General features: G+C 43.9%; 1 protein-coding gene across 1 annotated transcript in view; it reads right to left on the bottom strand.

Annotated features, from left to right (window-relative positions):
* Window positions 1-1,452: 1,452 nt before the first annotated feature.
* Window positions 1,453-25,945, bottom strand: part of LOC144769745 (uncharacterized) — a 366,836-nt gene continuing 342,343 nt past the window's right edge. Inside the window, exon 5 of the mRNA XM_078653928.1 lies at window positions 1,453-1,563. Coding sequence (XP_078510054.1) covers window positions 1,453-1,563 — 111 coding nt within the window. The remainder of the gene's footprint in view (window positions 1,564-25,945) is intronic.

Here is a 25,945-nt window from a genome sequence, read left to right as displayed (position 1 = left end):
TTATATGTGGCTCCAAATAATAAACACAAGGGCTCTTTTTAGAACCGCCGTATAGTCCCAATATCGGTTTGCAGAGTGACATCTGCGATCTGGCTAGCACAGGGAGACCTGCTTGCAGGCTTGTAGAGGGAGAGCTGCGGCCCGTCGTCTCGGCTCGGCTCACACAGTGTGAGCTACGGGCCGTTAGCTTGCAAACGCACACCAACGAGATGGCTCGCATAGGGAGAACTCGGGTCTAACTCGCAAAGGAACACCAACGGGCCAATGGCCCTGCTAGCAGAGACACACCTATCACCTAACAGAATGACTCGCACATGTACAGCTAGGGACACTACGCTCACAGACGCACATCTGCAAGCCGATGGACTGGTACTGTTTTATGCTTTAGGATAGTACAGTGGTGTTTCTGTACTGTAAAGGGCTTGTGCTGGACATTGCATATTAGCGTTTAAGGTACTTCAGTGGTGTTTGGGTAGTGTAAGAATCATGCTAGAGGTAGTGTTTTAGAGTTGACAACAATGCACTAATGTTTGCATAGGGTAAGGGGTCATGCTGGGAGTACTGTTTTAGGGTTCAGGGTAGTGCAGTGGTGTTTTTGTTGTGTAGTAGGTCATGCTGGGAGTAGTGCTTAAGGGTTTACGGCAGTACAGTGGTATTTGGGTAGCGTAGGGGGTCGTGCTGGTAGTAGTGTTTTGAGATTTAGGGTACTGCAGTGGTGTTTGGGTAGTGTAGGGGGTCCTTCTAGGGGTGCTGTTTTAGAATAACACGATACCAAAGGGGATGATGGACGGAGTGTATGAGAAAATCAAACACTCACCCCCAGTCAATTGATGTGGGTTTAATTCATCACCATTCTTTAGCTCACTCCACCACCCCAGTTCAGACATGGCCATATGCAATCAGTCTGACCCTGTGCCTCATGGGAACAGTCCAGCCCGAACTGCCAAGCCATGTCTTCCCTGGACCGGAAACAAGCATTCTGGGACTGGTTTCGGATTCATAATCCTCATCAGCCAGGCTATCTTGAATACAGTGGTAGAGTGAGCAAGGAACCCACATCTGGGCATACCCTGCCAACTTAGGGCGAACAAAGCGATACCAAAGGGGATGATGGATAGAGCGTATGAGCAAATTGCTTTGTCAAATTGACGCAATAAGTTTAGCTTGAAATAATCGTAATGGAGTCCATAAACAGTTATATAAAACATATGAGTTAGTATAATAGAGCGAAACAGGTAACCAACCAGAAATTCTGTTAAGCCAAATAGTTTTCCATGTGTCAATAGAGAAAAACATTGAAAGTTCATTATTCCAAAATGTTGAGATCACATTGCAAAGGGTATTTTGTAAGTCAGACCAGATCAGCCTTTGGACTCGGAGAGTGACCTGTATACATTTTAAAACTCTAGTTTTCAATAGCTAAACTTTTGATTTTGTGAACCGAAAACAAACTTACATAGCTTCATTCAGAGCAGATCCATTTACCCAGGTCCAATGCCGCCCTGCGGGTGTTTTGAAAAGTCCAATCCAAACGTAGTTGGATAATTTGGATGTCAGGTAAACCTGCAGAGAACAAACACAATCTAAATTCAGTACAAACGTAATCCGACATTTCCATGTGTAAAAATGTTGTGCAAACTATACCTGGACCTGTACAACAGAGTTTATTGTAAGGATCGGTTCCATGGCAAGCCAGTGCATGAACAACAGTATACCAGTGACACAAAATGTTCAGTAAGTTGTTTAATAACAGAATATATTTAAATATGTTATATGGAGCTATCACACTGAGGTCTTGTGGAGTGTAGCTAAGATGTTTGGCAGAGTCAGCTCAGCTACACGTCCAACCACCAATTGCATCCTTCTCATGGTAGAGTGGGGCAGGAACAGGGAAAATCAATTCTTGCTCTAAGGAAGTGGAATACATGAGCTTGCATGTTTGACTGGAGTGTTTCTTCCTACATATTTTACTTTACCATCACAGAAAGGCTCTTGACACCATTATGAATAAATGCCTGCCTCTACCATGTGGTAGGCTAATGGGTGAAACAGTAAAGAAGAAGAGATTCAACATATAAGGTGTAATTTGAAGCAGCCATATATATATATATATATATATATATATATAGATATATATATATATATATCTATATATATATATATATATATATATATATATATATATATTGATCTGGCAACGAAAAATACCCCTGGGACTGAATATGGGGGAGGAACTGAGAGTACACCTGTAAATATTGTTTATATAATTTTTTTGAGTACAACAACCAGTAGTGGGGTCTGAGGTCACCGGTCAATGAATTTAGGTATAGATTACGTTTGTTTCTATTTCTATTTTAATAATTTTTTTCTAATTTATCTGTCAACAGTTTAAGCGGATGATGAGTGCAATCATGTTGTTTAATTTTGTCTTATTAGACCATTTGAGGGCTCTATTCTGTTTGGCCCGACTGAGGGGGACTACCAGATTTCATTGTGGGCTAAGCGCCCATTCATGGGCTATATCATTGTTTAAACCACAATGTGATCCAATTCAAAAGCTCTTATCAAGTATTTGAACACAATCAATTTTGGTTATTGTTACCCAGTAGTTATTGTTTCCAGTCTTTAACCGAGTTACTAATTTTGGTTCATTAATGAATTTATGTTGCCAGAGTACACAATATATTTGTATTTCTGTACAAATGATGCTTTATTTGCTTTATTTGTTATTACTTGTAAACAATCGCTTTGCCTGACATCAAGATGGCACCCCATAGGGACAGATCCCACGAGATTTAATGATGTTGTTGTTTGTTTATAATGGGAAGCGTCATGGCGGACGCCTTACACTGACGAAGGCGTACCGCTGAAACGCGTTTGTACATTCTTTTTTTGTGCTTAAAAAATCTCCTTGGATTTAAACCCCCCGCGAGTGCTGGTTCTTATTTTCTGGAGCTTTGAATTTATACACGACTCTGCCGGCGCGTGACCGGCACCCGCTACCGAGTGCACAGTGTCTATGGCAGAACCCTGGAGCGTGGAACACTTGAGGAGTACCGGTGCACCACTCAGAGCAGCAAGGACAGCAGCCCCATTTGAGAGCCGATTGAGGAGCAGACAATAGAAAACCACGTGAGGCATGCGGTAAGAACTTATGACTTTCTCTCCCAACGGGGACACTGCTTAAACCTTACCCCTGCATCTATGAGCATAGCGAGGGGGGCAGTGCACTTGGCATTTCCAACTATCTAATGAATCCTATGTACAGCGAGGCGGACTGCCGTGACGCAGCCTCTGATATTTTCAAGACGAGACCCGGATCTCGTCCTGTAGGTGATACAGTGACTCAAAGCCAACCCCAGCAAGGTCTCAAAGCCAAATATCAACAATTAGAAAGGCTATATAAACAGGAAACCAGGAAGTGGTGGGAGGCCACCTCACTCCAACATTACATCGATGTAGACAGGGTGCCCCGGGGACTTAGAATGTATACCATCCCAGCCTATGAGAGTCCGAATCCCAAACTTTTGGACGAGTGGGCTGAATATACCACAGCCTCATCTAAAGGAATGATGGTAATTCTGGTCAAATTCGCCTGGTCTGACAGACAGGAAAATATTAGCGAATTTGAGACAAAGATCGCAGAAGAAGGGGAGAAAAGTGAGCATGATGCGTTGCGAGCGCAAATGAAAAAAAGATTGGAAGTTTACGAGGGCAAAATTAGACAACGCAAACAACAAAAATTTGAGAGGGACACAAGAGACTACGAGCAAGATGGAATTCTAACATTTGCTAGTAAATACGATGCCCCGAGGAGAGATCTGAGGAGGAACAGATTACAACAGCAAACAGTATCCCAAGACACCTCATAATCCGAGGTCTCAGGAGCAGAACAATCGGAGGGAGAAACAGGAGGAGCGGCAGGTGTGAGTGGACCAACTCCTCCCCATTTTCACGAGGAATTCGACCTCATCAGGCAGTCGTGGTTAAGAGGAGGCAAGGGAAGACCGCCCGAACCAGCCACAGACGCACCAGGAGAGGTGGGGGGCACGCGCCCAAAAAGAGGGGCAGGCACCTACAGCAAACCGAAGAAAATCACTCACTACAAATAATGCCGACTACACAGGCTATCAATGCTGAAAACCTAACAGTTATCAACTTGACCCCCAGAATATTGACACCCTCGTAGAAATCAGTCCTACACCCGGGGCTAACCTTTTGCCCAACAAGTAACTTCGAATTTGTACAAACTCGCAAAGACATCTTTAAACTAAAAGGCACTGGCCCACACAGCACCCCCCAACCATCAGGGAGTAGCCTTATTGATGATCACCAATTGGATCTACTAGCGATCCTCGAAGATCTCTTTTTTTTTTTTTTTATTGATAAGAGCAAAAGGTAAACCAAAGGTACACAGCATGTTATACTTTAAATTTCAATAATCACACATTTCCAATAAATTTCTTAAATAACAAACAAGAGATAAAAAGTTAAAAACGATATACAAAGATAAAAGGGAGGTTCATCGAGATAGAAAAAATCAGCCTACTGCATCGATTAAATCTCCAGGACATTATGTACAAAATATGCAATTTATAAAGTGCATCTGCAAAAACGTGCAAAACTGCAATAAAGTGCTAGTGCAAGAGTGCCAGAAGTACAGAAAAGTACTATCTTAAAAAGTGCATAGTGCAATCTGATATAAGAAAAGAGTGCTAGTAAGTGCAAATGTCCTGGAAAAAAATGAACAATAGACAAAACCATCAGTTTCACAGATAAAAAAGGCTATTAAAAAAATCATCTGCTCTCAATTTTCTTCACGAATCATCCTCCCTTAATTATTTCTAGAGTCTCAAAATATTTCCAGTTCCTCTCAAATCTCCCAATGGCTCCCACTCTACCAGCATAAGCCTTTTCAAAAAAACATGTTCTCCTCATTTTGTTGAACCATTTTAAGTGTGATGGAATCTCGCTGGACTTCCAGTTTTGAAGTATTAAGGAACGAACAACTGCACAAGATATGAATATAAATACTTCTTCTGCTTTATTAAGCCCGCTCCTATCTTTGCATATACCGAATAGGGCTACTTCTGCTGTAGGTAGAAGAGATTTCCCAATAGCCTGTTCGATATCAGCAAATATTCCCTTCCAAAAAGTTTCTAGCTGAGGGCAAGTAAAAAAAATGTGATGCCATCCTCCCTGACTACTAGCCATACATCTGAAAACATTTATTCTCAGCTCCCGGAAACATCCTTTCCAAAGCCTCCGGTGTATAAAACGCTAACCAGCGAGAAAGAAAAGACATCCTTTTATAGTTGGCAGCACGCAAAGATCTATTCCCCAACTGACAAATGACCTCCCAATCCTTTGTGGAAAAGTTACATTGTGTAGCGAGATTTATTTTCTCAAGATGTCTATCTACTAATACGTTTTGATTTGACCAATGAAGCATCTTATACCAATATCCGATACCTTTGCTCATTCCACCATACAGAGCTGGTAGTATAATATTAGCGGGATTACACAGGCCACTTATCTCTTTTCTAATAAAATAGAAGATCTGCATATATTTAAAAAGGGTCGGTCGCAATGGACCATTTATTCTAGCGGCTACCTCCTGCCAACTGATTACCCTGTTTTGGACTACCATATGTCTTAACTCTCGGAACCCACAAAGTTCCCAGGTTTTAATATGATTGAAACTTAGTGGGAGGCCTATTTCAGTACATTCTAATAAACTTAGATAATGAGAACCATCAGTACCATGTTTTCTGAAAAGGAACGACATTCTTGAGGCGTATTCTCTTAATGTTTTATATCTTGACCTCTTTGGGAGCTTTGCTATTTTAAAAAAAACTGGAATTTGAGAACCTACCTCTTGTAACATTCTTGTAAGAAAAAAATTATCTCTTGTTTGATTACTCCTCAATAATCCTGCCAATATGTCGAAAAATGCGGCTTCATAATAGGTCCTTAAATGGAGTAGGGCTGAACCTCCTTGTTAAGCTGGGAGTTGTAATACTGGAAGTTTAACTCTTGAAGCTTTGCTGCCCCATATAAAACCTCTCAGCATTGTTTCGAGTTCTTTAAAAAAATCTAAATTAATTTTAATGGGCACGTTACTAAACAAAAATATGAGCAAAGGCAGTACCGACATCTTAATCAATGACACCCTACCTATAATTGATAATGGAAGAAGAAGCCATTGATCTAAAAGGTTCCGAATTTTGTTCTTCATTCTGATATCATTCATAGAATAAACCATATCGTATTCGGTGGTCACATATATGCCCAGGTATCTGATTGGGTCGCTTCTTGCAGCTTGGGCCTGCAGATCGACAGGGTGAAAATGAAGATCAGAGTTTAATGCAAGGACCTCAGTTTTTTTGGGATTTACTTTATAACCCCCCTATCTTTTCATAATTATTAAACTCTCTCATTAGATTTTCAATATTTTCTTTTATGGGTAATAAATATAAAATAATATCCTCGGCAAACAACTTTAATTTAGACATACCGATGATAGGGGGCTGAATAGCCACGTTGTCCCTAATCTTAACTACTAAAGGTTCAATAAAGAAAGTAAAGAGCAACTGGGACAACGGGCAGCCCTGCCTTGTGCCCCTGTTTACCCTGATCTTACCAGCTTGTTTAGCGTTGATTATTACTTGGGCAGAAGCTCGCTCATAGATGTTATGAAGCATCTTAATAATTGAGGCTGGAAAACCAAATTGACCGAGAGAGTAGAATAGTGCTGGCCAATTCACCAAGTCAAGCGCTTTTTCTGCGTCCATCATCAATATACAGGCTGGGGTTAAATTAACATTAAAATAGTCCAATGCCTGGATTAAGAACTCGGTGTTTGCTGTCATATAGCGTCCTGCAATAAACCCGGACTGGTCTTGGTAAATGACCTCCTGGGCAGCGAGGACAAATCTCTCAGTCCATATTTTAAAAAAAGATTTTATAATCCGAATTTAATAGGCTAATCGGCCTATATGAATTAACATCATATTGATTTTTATCTTTTTTGATGAAACAAATAATTGTAGATTCCTTAAACTCAGCAGGGACGTACCCACCTAGCCTAACATAATTCATAATTTCAAGGGAATTGCTAATTCTTTAAAAAAGACCTTATAAAACTCGATTGGAAATCCGTCCTGGCCGGAAGCTTTTCCCCCTGAGGTTACCTTTATACAATCTTGTATTTCGGGGGTATTTATTTCAAGACTGATTAGGTTTACCCGGTTTGCGGAGATTTTGGGGATTTCTATATCTGTAAAATAATCCTGGATCATTACATCCTCTACCTGGTATTCCGTTGAATAGATTTTTTCAAAATGATCCAGGAACATTTTTGAGATCTTGTCTCTATCCTCCTCCTCCAGCCCACTCTGAGGATCACAAATTTTCACTATCAGTGATGACTCCTGCTTTTTTCTCGAAGATCTCAACGTGGACAGTTCCACAGCCAATACAGATGAATCTGATATGACTAATTCTAGACCAAGTTCCAGTACCTCTCAGAAAAGAGAGGCAAGTCCAATCAAACCAGTTTCTAAATTTGTCCCACAAACATCTCTGGACACAATCGATGTTTTCCATGAGAAAGTGATGTTGGATCTCCGGAAACCTAGGGAGAACACAGGAAGTGACAATAAACCCATGTGGAATCTCACATACAACCAAAGGAAAGCATTAAGAGATCTAGAAGTCGACAAGAGCATAGTAATAAAACCCTCTGATTAGGGCGGAAATGTAGTCTTACAAACACGCAATAGCTACTGCAATGAAGCCCTTTTTCAACTCAGCAACCGGGACAACTATGTGTCTATTACCATGAAGGATTACTTGGAGAGTATTACACAGTATGAAGCACTGACTCTTAAATGGCACAACAATGGCATGCTGTCTGTGGAGGAATACACATTTTTGCAAGTTCAAAATCCAAGAATACACACCTTCTATCACCTGTCAAAGGTGCACAAAGACACAGAGAAACTGCCAGGACGTCCAATAATTTCCTCAATTGGTGGTCTTTTAGGGAACATGTCGAGGTTTATTGACTTTTATCTCTTTCCTTTCATCGAAGAATTGCCTTTCTATACCAGAGACACAAAAGATTTTCTGCGATACGTGGAAGGAAGTCCATGGGAACCTGACTTCCTTATGGTGACCTTAGATATAGCCAGCCTATATACAAGTATCTCACATGAACAAGGCATTGATACGATCTGTCAGATTTTGCAAAAAAGGCCATCTAAGTACAGAGATCACAGTGAGATGTTGATTGACTTTTTACATTTCTGCCAGTTTAATAATAATTTTATTTTTCAGGATCAGATCTACCGACAGAAACGGGGGACGGCCATGGAAGCCTGCTTCGCCCCCAGCTACGCGAACTTGTTCGTCGGCTGGTGGGAGAAGCGGGCGGCATGGTCGGACTCCTGCGACCATTGGCTTGACAAAACCATTATTTGGAGACAATATATTGATGACCACTTTCTTGTCTGGCGAGGCAGTAGGGAGTCAGTTGAAGAATATATCAGACACCTCAATAGCAATAATCTGAATCTTAGATTTTCTGGTGAAATCAGCGATACTGTGGTCAATTATTTGGATGTCAGGGTCGTCATAGCAGATGGCAGGTTACAGATATCACTGTACAGGAAGCCCACAGCTTCTTTGTGCAATCCTGCTAAATTGGTTCTCTGCAGCTGCTAGTGTATGAATGGCGCCATGAAGCCTATGGTGGAAGTGCGCTTGATAAATGTATCTTAACATAACATAACATGACATAGATCATGTAGCTCGAGATTCAAGAGGCGGGGATGGAGAGAAACGCCTAAGAAGATTAGAGTCTCGCTACATTATTGATCTGGCAACGAAAATACCTCTGGGACTGAATATGGGGGAGGAACTGAGAGTATACCTGTAAATATTGTTTATATCATTTTTTTGAGTACAACTACCAGTAGTGGGGTCTGAGGTCACCGGTCAATGAATTTAGGTATAGATTAAGTGTGTTTCTATTTCTAGTTGCCAGAGTACACGATATACACGATATATATGTATTTCTGTACACATGATGCTTATTTGCTTTATTTGTTATTACTTGTAAACACTCGCTTTGCCTGACATCAAGATGGCGCCCCATAGGGACAGATTCCCACGAGATTTGATGATGTTGTTGTTTGTTTATAATGGGAGGCGTCATGGCGGCCGCCTTACACTGACGAAGGCGTACCGCTGAAACGCGTTTGTACATTCTTTTTTTGTGCCTAATTAATCCTACTCGGATTTAAACCCCCCGCGAGTGCTGGTTCTTATTTTCTGGAGCTTTGAATACATATATATATAGATATATATATATATATATATATATATCTATATATATATAGATATATATAGAAATAGATATATATATAAATTATATATATTACCTACTGGCGGTCGCCAGTAGGTATATATAGTTAGGATTTTTTCTCTATGGGATTTTTGAAAATTCTATGTCTAATAACTTTGGCGTTTGTGGACGGAATTGGCTGAAATTTTCAAGAAAATGGCACATTTTGTTTCTGAGCAGCCCTTGAAAATTTGGGGGGGGGGTTCGTCAAGGGGGGGCCGAGAAAAAAGGGGGGTCCCAAAACGTGTTTTTAACATTGAGTTTTCCATAGGGCGGTTGGCCTCACTTTTAGCTCGAAGGGCTGAATGGATTTGCACGAAACTTGGGAAAATTGTAGGGACTGGTAGCCCGATGTGCCTTTTGTAGGTCTCAATATATGTGCTTCAGTGGATTTTGAGAAATTAACGTTCAAAAAAAGATATATATCTGTAACAGCGGACCGGGCAGCGCTCCAGTTCGCGTACTTTTCGCGCAACGGAGCTTTGTGAAGCGAAGCTGATTGGTTCTCCGGCGTCTGTAAACATTCCAAACAGTCCGTAGCGGCCGCCATCTTGTCTCTCGGTAGGATCGAGAGACAAGAGGAGGCCAAAGCGAAGGGGCAAATGACCATAAGGGGGCATAGTAGATCCTCGCTGACCCCCTAGGTTTGATGTGGAGGTTTTAAAAGGGCCCCGCGGGGCAAAAAAAAAAAATAATAATAATAATCGAACGGCTGAATGGATTTGCACGAAACTTGGCAAAATATTAGGGACTGGTAGCCCGATGTGCCTTTGCTAGGTCTCAATATATGTGCTCCAGCGGATTTTGAGAAATTAACGTTCAAAAAAAGATATATATCTGTAACAGCACTCCGCTTCGCGTACTTTTCGCGTTACGGAGCTTTGCGAAGCTGATTGGTTCTCCGGCGTCTGTCAACATTCCAAACAGTCCGTAGCGGCCGCCATCTTGTCTCTCGGTAGGATTGAGAGACAAGAGGAGGCCAAAGCGAAGGGGGAAATGACCATAAGGGGGCATAGTAGATCCTTCCTGACCTCTTAGGTTTGATGTACCATTTTGCCAAGTTTGGTGTAATTCCGTTCAGCCATTCAGGCTGTAGACGTATGTAAATGTCCTATGGAAAATTGCATGGGGAAAACACATTTGAAAGTGTTGAAATTTAGAACCAATTAAAATGTTACTTTGGTTTTGTATTTGTGTGTGATGAAAGTTAATTGGTTATGTATATATGTCAAATGAGAGGAAACCACAGCCATTTTGTGATACTACTGTCTGAGGTACATTTGTGAGGAATTTTTGGTGGTGAATTTCTGGTGTTTGATTTACACGGTACTAACACTTCTCCTACTTTTAAAAAGGTGAGTTGTTAATTTGTAAGGGGAACTATGTTGTACACTTGAAGATAATTTGAAAAATGTTTTCTGTTATTTATTTGCAGTCCTTCTGTTATACTAAATACTTGATAAAGTTAGTTTTATATTATGTATTACTAAAAACGATAAATGAAAGTGATTATTTTTTTCTGCAATTTACAGCAAGCAATTTCAAAATAAATGGCTCACAATGAAGAGACCGTGGCAATTTCTTTGTAAGGGGAACTATGTTGTACACTTGAAGATAATTTGAAAAATGTGTTCTGTTATTTATTTGCAGTCCTTCTGTTATACTAAATACTTGATAAAGTTAGTTTTATATTATGTATTACTAAAAACGATAAATGAAAGTGATTATTTTTTTCTGCAATTTACAGCAAGCAATTTCAAAATAAAATGGCTCACAATGAAGAGACTGTGGCAATTTCTTTTGAATTGTCCACTACATTGATTGAAATTGAGAGCACCAATAATGAAATATTGTCACAAGGAGGAGATGACTTGTATGATTCCATTAGATTGATTGAAATGGACAGCACCAATAATGAAATATTGTCACAAGGAGATGACTTGAATGATTCCACTACATTGATTGAAATTGAGAGCACCAATAATGAAATATTGTCACAAGGAGGAGATGACTTGAATGATTTTTTTGATCAATCTGTTGATGGCGAATTTATCGAATGTTTGGAGACCATAGAGTTACAAGAATCATCATTGCAGACTTTTCATGAGGAAATTGCTGATGAGGACATGTTACTAGTTCTTTCAAATTTAGAAAATTCTGAAGAATAAATTTATATTTAGAAATCAAAAATTGTTTGAGACATTATTCATTTTTATTTTTAATTTATGAGGTTGTAGCGAAGTGATTGTAGTATAAAATGAGACTTATAGTATAGAGTGCAACATTTTTATGTTACATGGTAAGTTTACTCATATTTACTTCCCTTCTGCCACTATATTATCTCCAATGTGTATTTGACATCTCTTCTTCATCTCCGGCCTCCTTTCTCTCACAGTGTGTCTCCGATGCATCTTATCGCTGCTATTTTGTGTAATTACAGAAGAGAGTAAAATAAAATAGTTCGGAACGTGAAAAGGGGGCAAAGTAGAGTACCCCTCACCCCCTAGGCCTTTTTAGGCGGTCCCAAAAGGATCAGTTTCTGCTTTGCTGAGAGATTATGGTATGAGTTCCATATACCACAATAATTTGCATTACAACATGCAAGATATCTATCTCCTATTACCAACTTTTGGAGATATTCGCGCTAAGCGCGAATATCTCCAAAAAGTAACACCTGCCCTGAGCAGTTCTTAGCCATGTTATCCAATGGGAGGTGGATAACATGGCTAAGAGCATTAGCTCGGTAATGCATGAATATCGCGGACTTTTTAGCGATATTCATGCATTGCGGCCGTTTATTATCGCATTTGCGATAAACCTTGATAATAGCAAGGTTTATCTTCGATAATTTCTGACGATGCTTAGCGGTAAAAAATTCGTTGGTAAGCATCGTTAGCGATAAATATCGCTTAACTTTGGTAATATGCACCAACGTCTGTTAACGTTCGATTCGAAGGAAATGAGGAAGTGTTGAAAAACATTGTCTGCGCCATCTTGCCTTTTTTGAAATGCCACACTTTTGTCGTGCACGGCAGCCATTTTAGATGCCTTGACCAGACCCACTCTCTGCACGCTGTCGATTCGTAGCATGGCTCCCCACCCTCGCAAGCATCTTCCCCAGGCACTGGTCACCCCCGCTCTCTGTCTTATGCATCGGCAATAAACCTCCCCCCATCTGCGCTGCTCTTCCCTGAAAATCACACTCTGTGCCCGCCCGACACCTCCCTTTCGCCCTATTCACTACCGCACCCTCTGACACTCCTCTTCCTCTGTGTCCGATTGTCCAGGCTATCACCTAGCCCTGCAGATGTAGTTTATGGCCCAAGCTGTAAAGAATCACCCCTCTTCAAAGGAGTTATAGTAGATCAAGGCCCACACCCGATGAGATCCGTCACACCACACGTGTTCCTACTATCTGAAAACCATCCTGTATTGTGATTGGGGAGGGGACCGAGCCTGAAGCGGAAGATTCCAGGAATGACTCTTTGTACATCAAAGTTTTTACAATTATGTGTCACATTAAAAATATATAGCACTCCAACAAAGTAGTAGGAATATAAAACTTTAATAACATATAAATATATACAACAAAACAAAAACAGTAAAAACATTTAAACAACGAAGAGACCGTGGCAATTTCTTTTGAATTATCCAATACATTTATTGAAATTGACAGCACCAATAATGAAATATTCTCACAAGGAGGAGATGACTTGAATGATTTTTTTGATCAATCTCTTGATGGCGAATTTATCGAATGTTTGGAGACCATAGAGTTACAAGAATCATCATTGCAGACTTTTCATGAGGAAACTCCTGATGAGGACATGTTACTAGTTCTTTCAAATTATGAAAATTCAGAAGATGTTGCCTGGGTGCCGCACTGATTTGGGTATCCGGCGTGGGGCGTTCCGGGGGGTGGATTGTCAGTAGCGGTCTGTTGTGCGAATAGTTCCAAGGCAGCAGAAATCTGGATGTCACGAAGGTGATGTCTAGTAAGTTGCCGCCCAGCAAATAACGGCGTGGGGCGCCGCGGGGGTGAGTGAGTCCAGTAGGCACCACAGCCATACTTACCGGCATTGCAGAATTACTGCTGGGGACAATGCCTGTGCTGTAGCAGGGTCACAGCAGAAACAAAAAGGATTCTGTTGAAGATGTTGTTGGTTTTCAATTTGAAAACAGTTCTGGTGTCAACTGCTATGCTAATGTAGTGGTTAATGTTTTGTTTTCTCTAGAAAATGTAAAAGAGGGGGAGGCAGTCCAAAGTTCCGTTAAAAGGGCAAAGGAAAGGATCGGTGGTTTGAACTATCAGTCAAAAAGGGGAGGGGCTGCAACAATTTTTCCTACCGGGTCACACTGTGCTTTCACCGGAACTGAGGTCTGCAGGATTCTAGTAATTCAAAGTGAGGCTGGCGCCAGCATGGGAGCGCCGACGTCCCGCGGATACAGTTTCGTCACTCCACGGGCGATCATGGCAGTCATTCCCCATCGGGGGTCGGAGACTCCCGCGGCTCCTCTAGAATCTTCAAGGTCGTGGAGGACTACGGTGGTGGAGTCAACCAGTGACCGGGCCATTTCTTTATGCTGGGCCCGCTCTTGCCAGGTCGACCGCCATTTTGAGAGTTCGGTAGCTACTGGCGATCGCGGGGTCAAATGAGCGGACGGGCTCCACCCTGCCGGGCGAGACGTTGCAGCATGGCCACAGTGGAAGAACCCTTTTCCGGGCGCCTGGAGCGCTGAGGGTGCAGCTGGGAAGCCTCCACCTGGGGAGGCGGGAGAGGCCTGTTCGCACCGTCTCTCCCTCCCAGTGCACCCCACGGCGTCTCGCTTGAGATTTGTTATGGCCGGACCAGGCGATGAGGACGAGGGGGGGGGGTCGGAGGCATGTGCAAGACATCCCCCCCCAGTGTTGTCGCAGCCATTATTCAAGAAAGAAGAAGTGTCCCGTCCGTCTTCGGGCCGGGCTTCCGGTAGATGTCGGCCGGACGCCCCTGGCTCTGGCCCCATGAACGGGTTTCTTGGTTTATCGGCTGCAGCCGGATCCCGTCGGCCTCGGCCCCCCGACCGTTGGTGGCCGGACCGGAAGAGCATGTGGTGGGACTACCTGCAACTCTCAAGAGCCACCGCGGCCGGACTGGGAGAGAGAGGGGAGGGTCGAGGAGACATTCCCCCCCCTGCAACTGTTCAGCGTTGTAAAGGCAATCCCCTGGCCGGGTCCCGCTGGCCTCGGCCTCTCCTCCGGCTACACCCTACGTTAGGATCTCCTGGCTGAGGCGTGGCAGCAGGACCCGCCTTATATGGGCTGCTCCCGGCTGGGCGTAGCCGCAACCCTGCCCCACCTTGGAAGTTTCCAGAGTGGGGGCGGATAATCTACTGACTTGCATTTTCCCTAGTCTATCGATTTTTTTGGCGTGGCAGGCGGTGGGACAGCGAGGGGTGATTTGGTTTCTCTTACTGTTTTTCTGGTCTCTCACCACTGGCATATTTTAACGTTTTCTTGTTTCTAGGACATTAATAGGTTTTATCATTACGTTATGTTATCGTTTCTTTGTTCGTTGTTTAATAAAAGTTCATGTTCATCAGTGGCCTACTGATTTTCGTTTTGCTATTCTTTTCTTTCCAGGTTGTTTCATGCTAAAGTTTCTGTTAACAGGATACAGTGATCACTTCGTTATTATTGCATATGTCCTTTTCACTAGGGGTGCTCTGTGGTCGGGCCAGATGACGTATCTCTAGTAAATGGTCCGGGTGAAACAGGTGCATCAATCAGTGGGGAGTAGATAGGCATGACAGATTACAACGGGGGAGAAAGGTCCGCATTACGTACCCTTTCACTATTTGCAAAGATTTTCCTACGTATATTTGCAAACAGGGAATACCTCCAAAAAGAACCAATTCCCAAACAGTCAATGTTTGGGGAAACAATCAATCAATGAGGAACGAAATAGGCACGACGTGTTAAAGGTTTGCGTTACCTACCCTTCACTATCTGCAAAGGGAGAGAGAATATTCCTATTCTTCCTCGTTTGCAGGCAGAGAAGATTCTTAAGAGAATCAACTTCGAACAATTCAATGCTCGATTCAAACAATCAACAAGGGGTACTGTGAACACAAATGAACGCCGCTTATGTACATACACATTGGTATTATCAACAGGTTGTTCCTAATGTTTCTATTTTAGGGAGGTCAAAAAGAGATCCCATTAGTGGCCTACTGATTTTGCTCGATTCCTTTTGTTTTTTTACACGATTTTTCGCTATCTGCAAAGACTAAACAGAGTATTGCGACTCTGTGCTTGTTTGTAAATAGAGAATGAACCAAAGAGAACAATCAATCAAATGGAGAGAGAAGCAGGCACGACGGATTACAACGGGGGCAACGGGGGCAAAGGCCTGCGTTAACTAAAAGTCCACATTTGTAAAGCGCACAATCACCCGTAAGGGTCTCTAGGCGCTGGGGGGCCGTCGGGAAGATTAAGCGAGCTATTGCCCAGAGTCACATGGTGCTGGGCTAACCTGCCGCCGGAGCCGGGGATCGAACCCTGGTCCCCAGATTCCAACGTCAGTCGCCCTGGCCGCAGCGCCACACCTCTCCCACTACCCTTCACTATCTGCAAAGAGAGAGTACTCCTAATAGAAATGAGGGGTGGGGGGCAGCATTCAAAGCAGATCAGTGTGCATAAACACGAAAATGTTTTTACTTACCACGTATTTGACATTCGACAGCTTATGATATTTGCTATTAAAAAACCATTGAAATTCACTGAAAAAACCATAGGTTATAGACCATATATAGTTAGGAATTAGCATTTAAAAAACCTTATTTTACTCACACAAAACCATTGAAATTCCATATATAGTTAGTTGCACTAACTATATATCGCGCACCCGCAATCCACTGCTGATCATGTCACATATTACATCATTCATGACATGGTCAGTGACATCACTGATGACATCACTGATGACATCTCAAATGACATCACTGATGACATCACTGATGACATCTCATTTGACATCATTCTTGTGCTAATACGATAAACCTCTTCAGACTCTAATATAACCTTAGATACACTCAGTGTATACAGACACTCACACACTGCCACTCATCCATGGAGTTACTCACACACCCAGTCAGTCATGCAAAGAAACAATCTCACCTCCATTTCTTCAACTATACAGTTAAACACACCTTACTTATTGAAACATATACTAACACATATTTACTCTCTTATACAGTCCCTGATACAAGTTCACAATGATCGATACAACCACTCACTCATTCAGTGGCTCTCATGCACAGTTATTTATATATGCCAACTCTCACATGTACTGTGTTTAACATATGTACTTACTATGACATGTAGCATTGAGATATCCATTCACTCATCAATACACTCATGCACACAGTCAACTGCCCATGTAGCTGTTTCCACATGCAGTCTTGAACTCATACACCTAGTGAATAAACTGCTCACACATCTATGCATAGAGTCACACACCTTCCAGCCACCCCCACACAAACTCAATCTCCCATAGAAATACTTGGGCAACCAATTAATAACACATATAGCCTCTCGTATAGCTAATGATCAACACATGCAGCAGTTTACATCACAACAGACATAATGATGCACAAATTAAGACAGTTTAGTCACTAACCCATGCATTCAGTGAGACACATTTAATCACTCACTCATACAGTCAGTCACGCACCTACTAAATCCTTCATCCAGACACTTATACATCCACTCATTCTTCAATATGTAAGACATATTTTAACTTTACAGAAACATACAGTCACTGGATGTTGTCATCAGTGATGTCATCAGTGATGTCATTTGAGATGTCATCAGTGATGTCATCAGTGATGTCACTGACCATGTCATGAATGATGTAATATGTGACATGATCAGCAGTGGATTGCGGGTGCGCGATATATAGTTAGTGCAACTAACTATATATGGAATTTCAATGGTTTTGTGTGAGTAAAATAAGGTTTTTTAAATGCTAATTCCTAACTATATATGGTCTATAACCTATGGTTTTTTCAGTGAATATATATATATATATATATATATATATATATATATATGAAGTCCTGTATCGTTCGATGCTACCAGCATCCCAGTTCCACTGCACCAACTGGAAAAACGAACAAGCCAGACCCAGATCTTGTGCAAAGATAAGTGTTTTATTCCATTAAAAAATAACACCCAAGCAGTCCTGCAAAACGCGTTTCACCTCTAGCCAGAGGCTTGATCACATGATACGTTACTAAATCTCGAAGAGGGTACTTAAGGCATTTCTGAACCACAAAAGGGCGGATCTTTGTAAAAGTAATCCGCCCACCTTAACTCCTTGTTGTCTACCATTCTATACATGATTAGACAGTGGTGTTTAATTCACTATTTACAACAATAAATGGCGCAGTGCCATAATTTTCACATTTCAAGTTCAGGTAAGACTCATATATAGTACATTAAATGTTCTATAGATAAATAGAATATGAAAAAATGCACAAACATCTGAAAATACAATATGCGAGGAAAAATATATATATATATACAGTCTCATAAATAATTTAAATTCATGATATATACATACTGTTAGTTCCTGACCAGCTATGCCCATGCACTGCAGGAGCGAAGATAGCCCCGTTCCTCTGACCCTACCACTCCGTGGCGCACACCATATATAGTACCATGAGCCAACAGAATAGCAAGGGACAGGGGGCGGGAATAAGGGAAGGACAGACAAGGAATCCCAGATCTTCTCTCCTAGGGGAAGGGTCCTTCTGCAGGGACCACGTCACTCCACGTACATTATCACAAGGAACAGTCTGGAACACCATCTGCACACAAAAAGCAGATATCAGCAATATAAATACAAAAGCCCTCTTTCTCCCCTCATGCACCCACACACCACCCTATAACACTCCTCCTTACCCCTGTTACTCGTAATAGTCGCCGGGTGGAGTACTCCGTCCTGGAGTATATAATTCCAATTCCAGCAAACAGACTGCAGGAGGGCAAAATCAGAGGTCCGGGAACAAAAGGGGGGAGGGTGGGCTAGACGGCAGGGATATGTGCCACAGGTAACCAGAGACCAATGGGGGACAATAGAAAAGGAGGAAAAAGTCGTTAGAACGACTAAAAAAACCTCCTTTTAACTGTGGACTTACAGCCTGATTCATGTAGGTAAATTGCACTCGCAAAGGGCCAGATTCTGAGAATCTGGCCCTTTGCGAGTGCGATTTTTGCATTTGGTATTCATGATACCAAATGCAAAAATCGCTATTTAAGAAGTCGCAAATATGCGAGGAATAGCATTTAAGGAATCTCTAATAGAGATTCCTCAAATGCTATTCATGAAACATCAAGAAATAGCGATTTTGAACTTTTGGGGCCGCTATTTACCGACAGGTCAGACCTGTCGGTAAATAGCAAAAACTCAGAAAAATGCTTTTAAAAGCATTTTTCTAAGTTGCATGTTGCACACACACATGTCCTTTGGACATGTGTGCGCGCAACACCTGTCCAAAAGTGCATTTTAGGGGTGCTACAGGGCGTCCTTTGGACACCCCTGGCACCCTTAAAATCGCTATCTTAGTTGCGAGTAGCAAATTGCTACTCGCAAATCCCCATTCATTCCTATGGGCCTCGTGGCCCATAGGAATGAATGGGGAGTATTTGCGAGTAGCAAATTGCTACTCGCAAATAAAGAACATGTAGGAATCGCTATTTAAGTAGCAATTCCTACATGAATGCCGTTTTGCGTGTCCTCAATAGCGAATCGCTATGATTCGCTATTAGGGACACGCAAAACGGCATGTACATGAATCAGGCTGTTAGTGATTTCCTAGCATACCGCCTGGAACAAAGACCAAAATCAGGTCGGAATGGGATCTACTCGCAGCACAACACAAGCTCCGTTGTGCGCTCTTCCAATACCCGGAAACGCCCGAACCGGCACTCCGCCTCCGCACAAAGAGGTGGACAGCCTGCACAAGAGGCGGAAGTGCGGAACAGCGTCAGCGTCACCGGGACCAATAAACAAACAACAGGAACAACCGGACAATCCAGCCGGATCACCCGAGTTCCACAAGAAGCGCCGGAGCCCCAGCACCTCTTAATCCCAGCCGGGATAAAAATCACCCCAAAGCAATAAAAGTGATAACTAACACGCAACACAGACAAGACGAACAAACAACTAACCTCAGGGACCCAAATACAAAAAGCCAAACAGGAGGTCAAGGGAAGCAAGAAAATAGGAGGGGAAAGGGGGGGTCTGGGTTTAACAAGGATTTACAGGGATTAACAGGAGCCAACAAGCAAAATGGGGAATGCCACGAGCTCGTGAATGCAGCAAGGATCCCAAAGTACGAAAACAGCTCCCAGCATGAACCAGGAACCACAATTCAAGATAACGAGCACCGGGAACAGGGAAAACAACCCTTTTAACCCCGCCTGGCCCGTCACATGGGTGCTGTGTACATGGTAGGAGAAAGAGGACTTTCAGGCCGATTCCTAACAGTACCCCCTCCCAACGATCCTCCCCACAGGGCAGGGCTTAAACGGATTTTGCCAATGGAACATACGGATCAGACGAGGAGAGTGCACTCCCCCAGCCGGCTCCCATGTACGGTCCTCGGGGGCATACCCTTTCCAGTCTATCAAATAGAAAAGACGCCCCTTTCGTCTTTCTGAATCCAGGATAGCCCGAACCTCATACTCTTTCTGTCCGTCCACTATTATAGGGGGAGGAGGTGGTATGACCTGTGAGGATGGTATATAGGGCTTCAACAGGGACGTATGAAATACTGGATGAACCATATAATCTCCGGGCAGATCTAATTTCATGGCCACGGGATTTATAATCTGTATGATCGGGAACGGTCCTGCATACCTAGGTTGTAATTTACGGGATCCCCCAAGCCTCAAGTTCTTCGTAGCTAACCATACCTGGTCTCCAACTTGATACCCAGGTGCAGGGACACGATGTTTGTCCGCCTGCAACTTCATAGCAGCCTTAGCTGTCAACAACTGCTCCCGGGCAATCGCCCATATCTTGCCCAGACGGTCACAAACATCATCTATGGCTGGCACACGTCCCGTAGGCTGAATTGCCACCGCCCTGGGATGATAACCTAATGAACAGTGAAAGGGTGTCATGCCTAAGGCTGAGTGCTGACTGTTGTTATACGCGAACTCAGCAATCGGAAGAGCCATAACCCAATCACAAGCCAGTAATGTCGTTAAACACCGAAGGTACTGTTCCATGGTCTGATTGGTGCGTTCGGTCTGTCCGTCAGATTGTGGATGATACGCGGATGACAATCTGACGTCCACCCGCAACACTGAACACAATTCCTTCCAAAAATGTGAAACGAACTGAGCCCCCCAGTCTGTCACGACCGCAGAAGGCAACCCATGGATTCGCACAATGGAAGACATGAAAACCAAAGCCATCTCCCTGGCTGTAGGGATCTTCGGAAGAGGAATAAAATGAGCCATTTTTGTAAACAAGTCAACCACCACCAATATAGCAGTAAACCCAGAAACAGACGGAAGATCGGTCACAAAATCCATACTGATGGTATGCCACGGAGAAGGGGGGACCTCCAGAGGTTGCAACAGACCCGATGGTTTACCATGTGAGGGCTTACTGATGGCACATACCGGACAAGCCGCAACATACCCCTGTACATCCTTGGCCAATGAATCCCACCAAAACCATCTTGTGCACATCTCCTTAGTCTTAGGGGTCCCAGGGTGTGCCACCAAGGCAGATGAATGACACCACTCCATGACCTGATCTCTTAAAACAGGGGGTACAAACAACCGATCCTCATAATACAACAATCCATCCTGAACTGATGCCTGAGGCAGAGACAACCATGGTGTAAGATCCATCTCACGCAGTTGACACTTAACTGATGTAGTAAACGCCTCGCTTTCCACAACCCCAACAATCCTATCTTCAGATATCATAGGCCTACACTCTTTTTCCTGACATAGCTCTTTGGGATCCACATGGATACGGGACAGGGCGTCAGATTTAACCTGCTGCGCTGCTGGTCTGTACGTAATGATGAAATCAAACTCATTAAAAAAAAGAACCCACCGCATTTGGCGTGGCGTCAAGGCTCGCGCCGAACGGAAGAACTCCAGATTTTTATGATCCGTATAGATGGTAACGGTGTGGCGTGCCCCCCACAGATAATGCCTCCATTCCTCAAAAGACAACTTAACTGCTAATAGCTCCCTTTCAGCCACAGTATAATTGCGCTCTGCAGGCAGTAGGGTCTTAGAGAAGTAAGCAATAGGATGCATACAACCTGTCTCGGCCACTCTCTGGGACAGCACTCCACCTACTGCACACAATGACGCGTCCGTCTCCACAAAAAAAGGTAGAGCCGGATCAGGATGGATCAACACGGGTGCCGATGTAAATGCCCCCAACAACCGCCGAAACGCCCCCTGCGCCTCTGGAGACCACTCAAAGGATACCCCTTTACGTAGCAGCTGCGTCAGGGGAGCCACAATGTCAGAGAAATGCGAGATAAAACGCCTGTAGAAATTGGCGAATCCCAACAACACCTGTATATGTTTTACAGACGTTGGAACCGGCCAGGTGATAATGGCCTCGATCTTTCGCGGATCCATCCGCACCCCTCCAGCAGACACCACAAATCCCAGGAACTCTACTTGAGTAGTACTAAACTGGCATTTTGCCAGTTTCGCATAGAGATGGTGCTCCCGCAACTTGCGCAAAACCTGGACCACATGGTGCTGATGCTCGGCCCCTGTCTCCGAAAAGATCAGGATATCATCTAGATACACAATCACGCTCCGATCCAGGAACTCCCGCAACACCTCATTTATGAAATACTGGAATGCCGCCGGCGCATTGCATAGCCCGAACGGCATCACACAGTATTCATAAAGACCATGTTTTGTTTTAAAAGCAGTTTTCCACTCATCCCCAGTTCGCACACGCACAAGATGATAGGCGCCACGCAAGTCCAACTTGGTGAACACCCTTGCGCTGCGAAGCTGATCTAGTAACACAGGGATGAGTGGAAGCGGGTATTTATTCTTGACAGTGGCCTTATTTAGCGTGCGGTAGTCCACACACGCCCGCAAAGTACCTTCCTTCTTCGGAATAAAAAAGATAGCCGAAGAAACGGGCGAACACGATGGACGAATAAACCCCTGACGTAGCATCTCATCAAGATACACCTTCAAGTGCAACTCCTCCGGCTCAGAGAGAGCATACACCCTACTACAGGGAAGAGGTGCCCCGGGAATAAGATCGATCTTACAATCGAATGATCTATGTGGGGGCAAACCCTGCGCCTCTTCTGCATCGAATACCTCCCTGAACTCCTGATATTGCAAAGGCACGGCATCCATGCCAGTGGCAGCACAGGACAACGACAACTCCTTTTCACCTGCATCCTTATAGCAGTGCTTCAAACAATACGAGGAATCAAGAGACACTAGCCTTTGTACCCAATCTATCCTGGGATTGTGCTCCTGCAGCCATGGCACGCCCAAGACCATCCCGAAAGAGGGAGCATCAATGAGGTCAAAACACACCATCTCTGAATGCCCATTCTCACACACCAGACACAAAGGCACCGTCCTTTTAGTAATAGAACCCGATGTCAATTCAGTGCCATCAATCACCCGCACAGGTTCCGGCTGGTCTTTTACACAACATGGAACATTCAATTTCTTAGCCAACGTAATGTCAAGGAAATTGCCTGTAGCCCCTGAATCCAACAAAACCGATACCGGCACTCTTCCACTATGCAACGCCAGATGAGCATTAATAATGAAGTGCCTAGGGGCCCTATCTACTGCTCCAAGTACCCTGTACTGCTGATCCTTCCCTTCATGATACAAACAGGCCACTCTCTTTCCATAAGAGGTTCCAGAGGGTTTCACGGGACATTCCCTCGCAAAATGCCCACCCTGGCCACAGTACAAACACAGTCCCATCTCTCTCCTTCGTTTCTTCTCCTCATCGGACAAAGGCCCCCTTACTCCACATATCTCCATTGGTTCAGACACACTCTTTGTCTCTCCTGCTCCCAAGGACTTATGATCGGGCCTCACAAACCCTCCCCTTGGCGCCTGATAACGGCTTTTCTCTCCCCGTCTCTCCGCTAGGCGATGGTTAAGTTTAACTACGAGATCAATAAAAGCCGCACAATCAGTAGGGGGGTCTACTACCTGTGAGACTATGTCCTTCAGATCTTCGGACAGTCCCTGATAAAATAAAGAAGTCCTCTTGTCTTCGGGCCAATGTGTCTCTGACACCAAGCGATTGAAGGTGGAAATATATGTCAATAAATCCTGGCGCCCTTGTCTTAGCTTTAATAGTTCTGCGTCACTTGCCTGCATAAAGGCGTGCTTTGCAAACAAACCACGCATTCGTTCCTTAAATGCAGGATAGTTGGTTAATACCGGATCATCCCTGTCTACGAGAGGTATAGCCCACTGTGCCGCTGTACCAGCCAAGTATGATATTGTGAACGCCACTTTGGCCGAATCGTTAGGAAAAGCAGTAGGTTTGCACATAAAGTGCAGTTGACATTGGTTCATAAATGTGCCAAATTTGGCGCTATCCCCTACAAACCTTTCAGGCGGTGCCAAAGGAACCGGAACGGGAGTATTCACAGTAACCGCCACCGGTACCCCCCCACTGGCTCCCTGCCCTTGTCCACCAGAGTATTGGAAAGTGGCTGTGTGTATCACCTGGGCCTGAGGAGTCCTAAGCTGCACTCTTTCCCTACTAAGTAGTGCCCCAACCTCTTGCTTCATAGCCACATTCTGTTGTCGCAAATCATGGATCTGGCTTTGGAGGGCAGTCAAGGCACCCATAACATCCTGCAAAGTGGGAGTAGTACCAGCCGTAGCCCCCACGTCCTCATCCATCGTCGCTCAGGCAGTGCAATTATTACGTGGGCTCGTTATTCTGTTAGTTCCTGACCAGCTATGCCCATGCACTGCAGGAGCGAAGATAGCCCTGTTCCTCTGACCCTACCACTCCGTGGCGCACACCATATATAGTACCATGAGCCAACAGAATAGCAAGGGACAGGGGGGGGGAATAAGGGAAGGACAGACAAGGAATCCCAGATCTTCTCTCCTAGGGGAAGGGTCCTTCTGCAGGGACCACGTCACTCCACGTACATTATCACAAGGAACAGTCTGGAACACCGTCTGCACACAAAAAGCAGATATCAGCAATATAAATACAAAAGCCCTCTTTCTCCCCTCATGCACCCACACACCACCCTATAACACTCCTCCTTACCCCTGTTACTCGTAATAGTCGCCGGGTGGAGTACTCCGTCCTGGAGTATATAATTCCAATTCCAGCAAACAGACTGCAGGAGGGCAAAATCAGAGGTCCGGGAACAAAAGGGGGGAGGGTGGGCTAGACGGCAGGGATATGTGCCACAGATAACCAGAGACCAATGGGGGACAATAGAAAAGGAGGAAAAAGTCGTTAGAACGACTAAAAAAACCTCCTTTTAACTGTGGACTTAGTGATTTCCTAGCATACCGCCTGGAACAAAGACCAAAATCAGGTCGGAATGGGATCTACTCGCAGCACAACACAAGCTCCGTTGTGCGCTCTTCCAATACCCGGAAACGCCCGAACCGGCACTCCGCCTCCGCACAAAGAGGTGGACAGCCTGCACAAGAGGCGGAAGTGCGGAACAGCGTCAGCGTCACCGGGACCAATAAACAAACAACAGGAACAACCGGACAATCCAGCCGGATCACCCGAGTTCCACAAGAAGCGCCGGAGCCCCAGCACCTCTTAATCCCAGCCGGGATAAAAATCACCCCAAAGCAATAAAAGTGATAACTAACACGCAACACAGACAAGACGAACAAACAACTAACCTCAGGGACCCAAATACAAAAAGCCAAACAGGAGGTCAAGGGAAGCAAGAAAATAGGAGGGGAAGGGGGGGGTCTGGGTTTAACAAGGATTTACAGGGATTAACAGGAGCCAACAAGCAAAATGGGGAATGCCACGAGCTCGTGAATGCAGCAAGGATCCCAAAGTACGAAAACAGCTCCCAGCATGAACCAGGAACCACAATTCAAGATAACGAGCACCGGGAACAGGGAAAACAACCCTTTTAACCCCGCCTGGCCCGTCACATGGGTGCTGTGTACATGGTAGGAGAAAGAGGACTTTCAGGCCGATTCCTAACACATACTATTTACAATAAAAGACATAGTGTCTATATTACTGATCCTCTATGTAATTCATATTTACAAAAATACAAAATTGTGCAAATTCAAACAGGTAAAGTGCATAATATCGTTCACTTATTTAACCTGTGTAATTCCTTAGTACCGTCTATATTCTAGAACTCATGTACACGAAATGTCAATATAAGATATAAACAAAACCACTGTTGGATTTTAAAGAATGAGTTCAGAACAGTCTTGTAGCCAAGTTTCACAGAAACTTTTGATTAGTTTGTGTCTCAGTACCAAAA

This window comes from Lissotriton helveticus, chromosome 7 (assembly GCF_964261635.1).
Source record: "Lissotriton helveticus chromosome 7, aLisHel1.1, whole genome shotgun sequence".
Lineage (NCBI taxonomy): Eukaryota > Metazoa > Chordata > Amphibia > Caudata > Salamandridae > Lissotriton > Lissotriton helveticus.
Note: the sequence above shows the minus strand (reverse complement) of the source record. Positions and strands in the feature narration are given on the sequence as shown.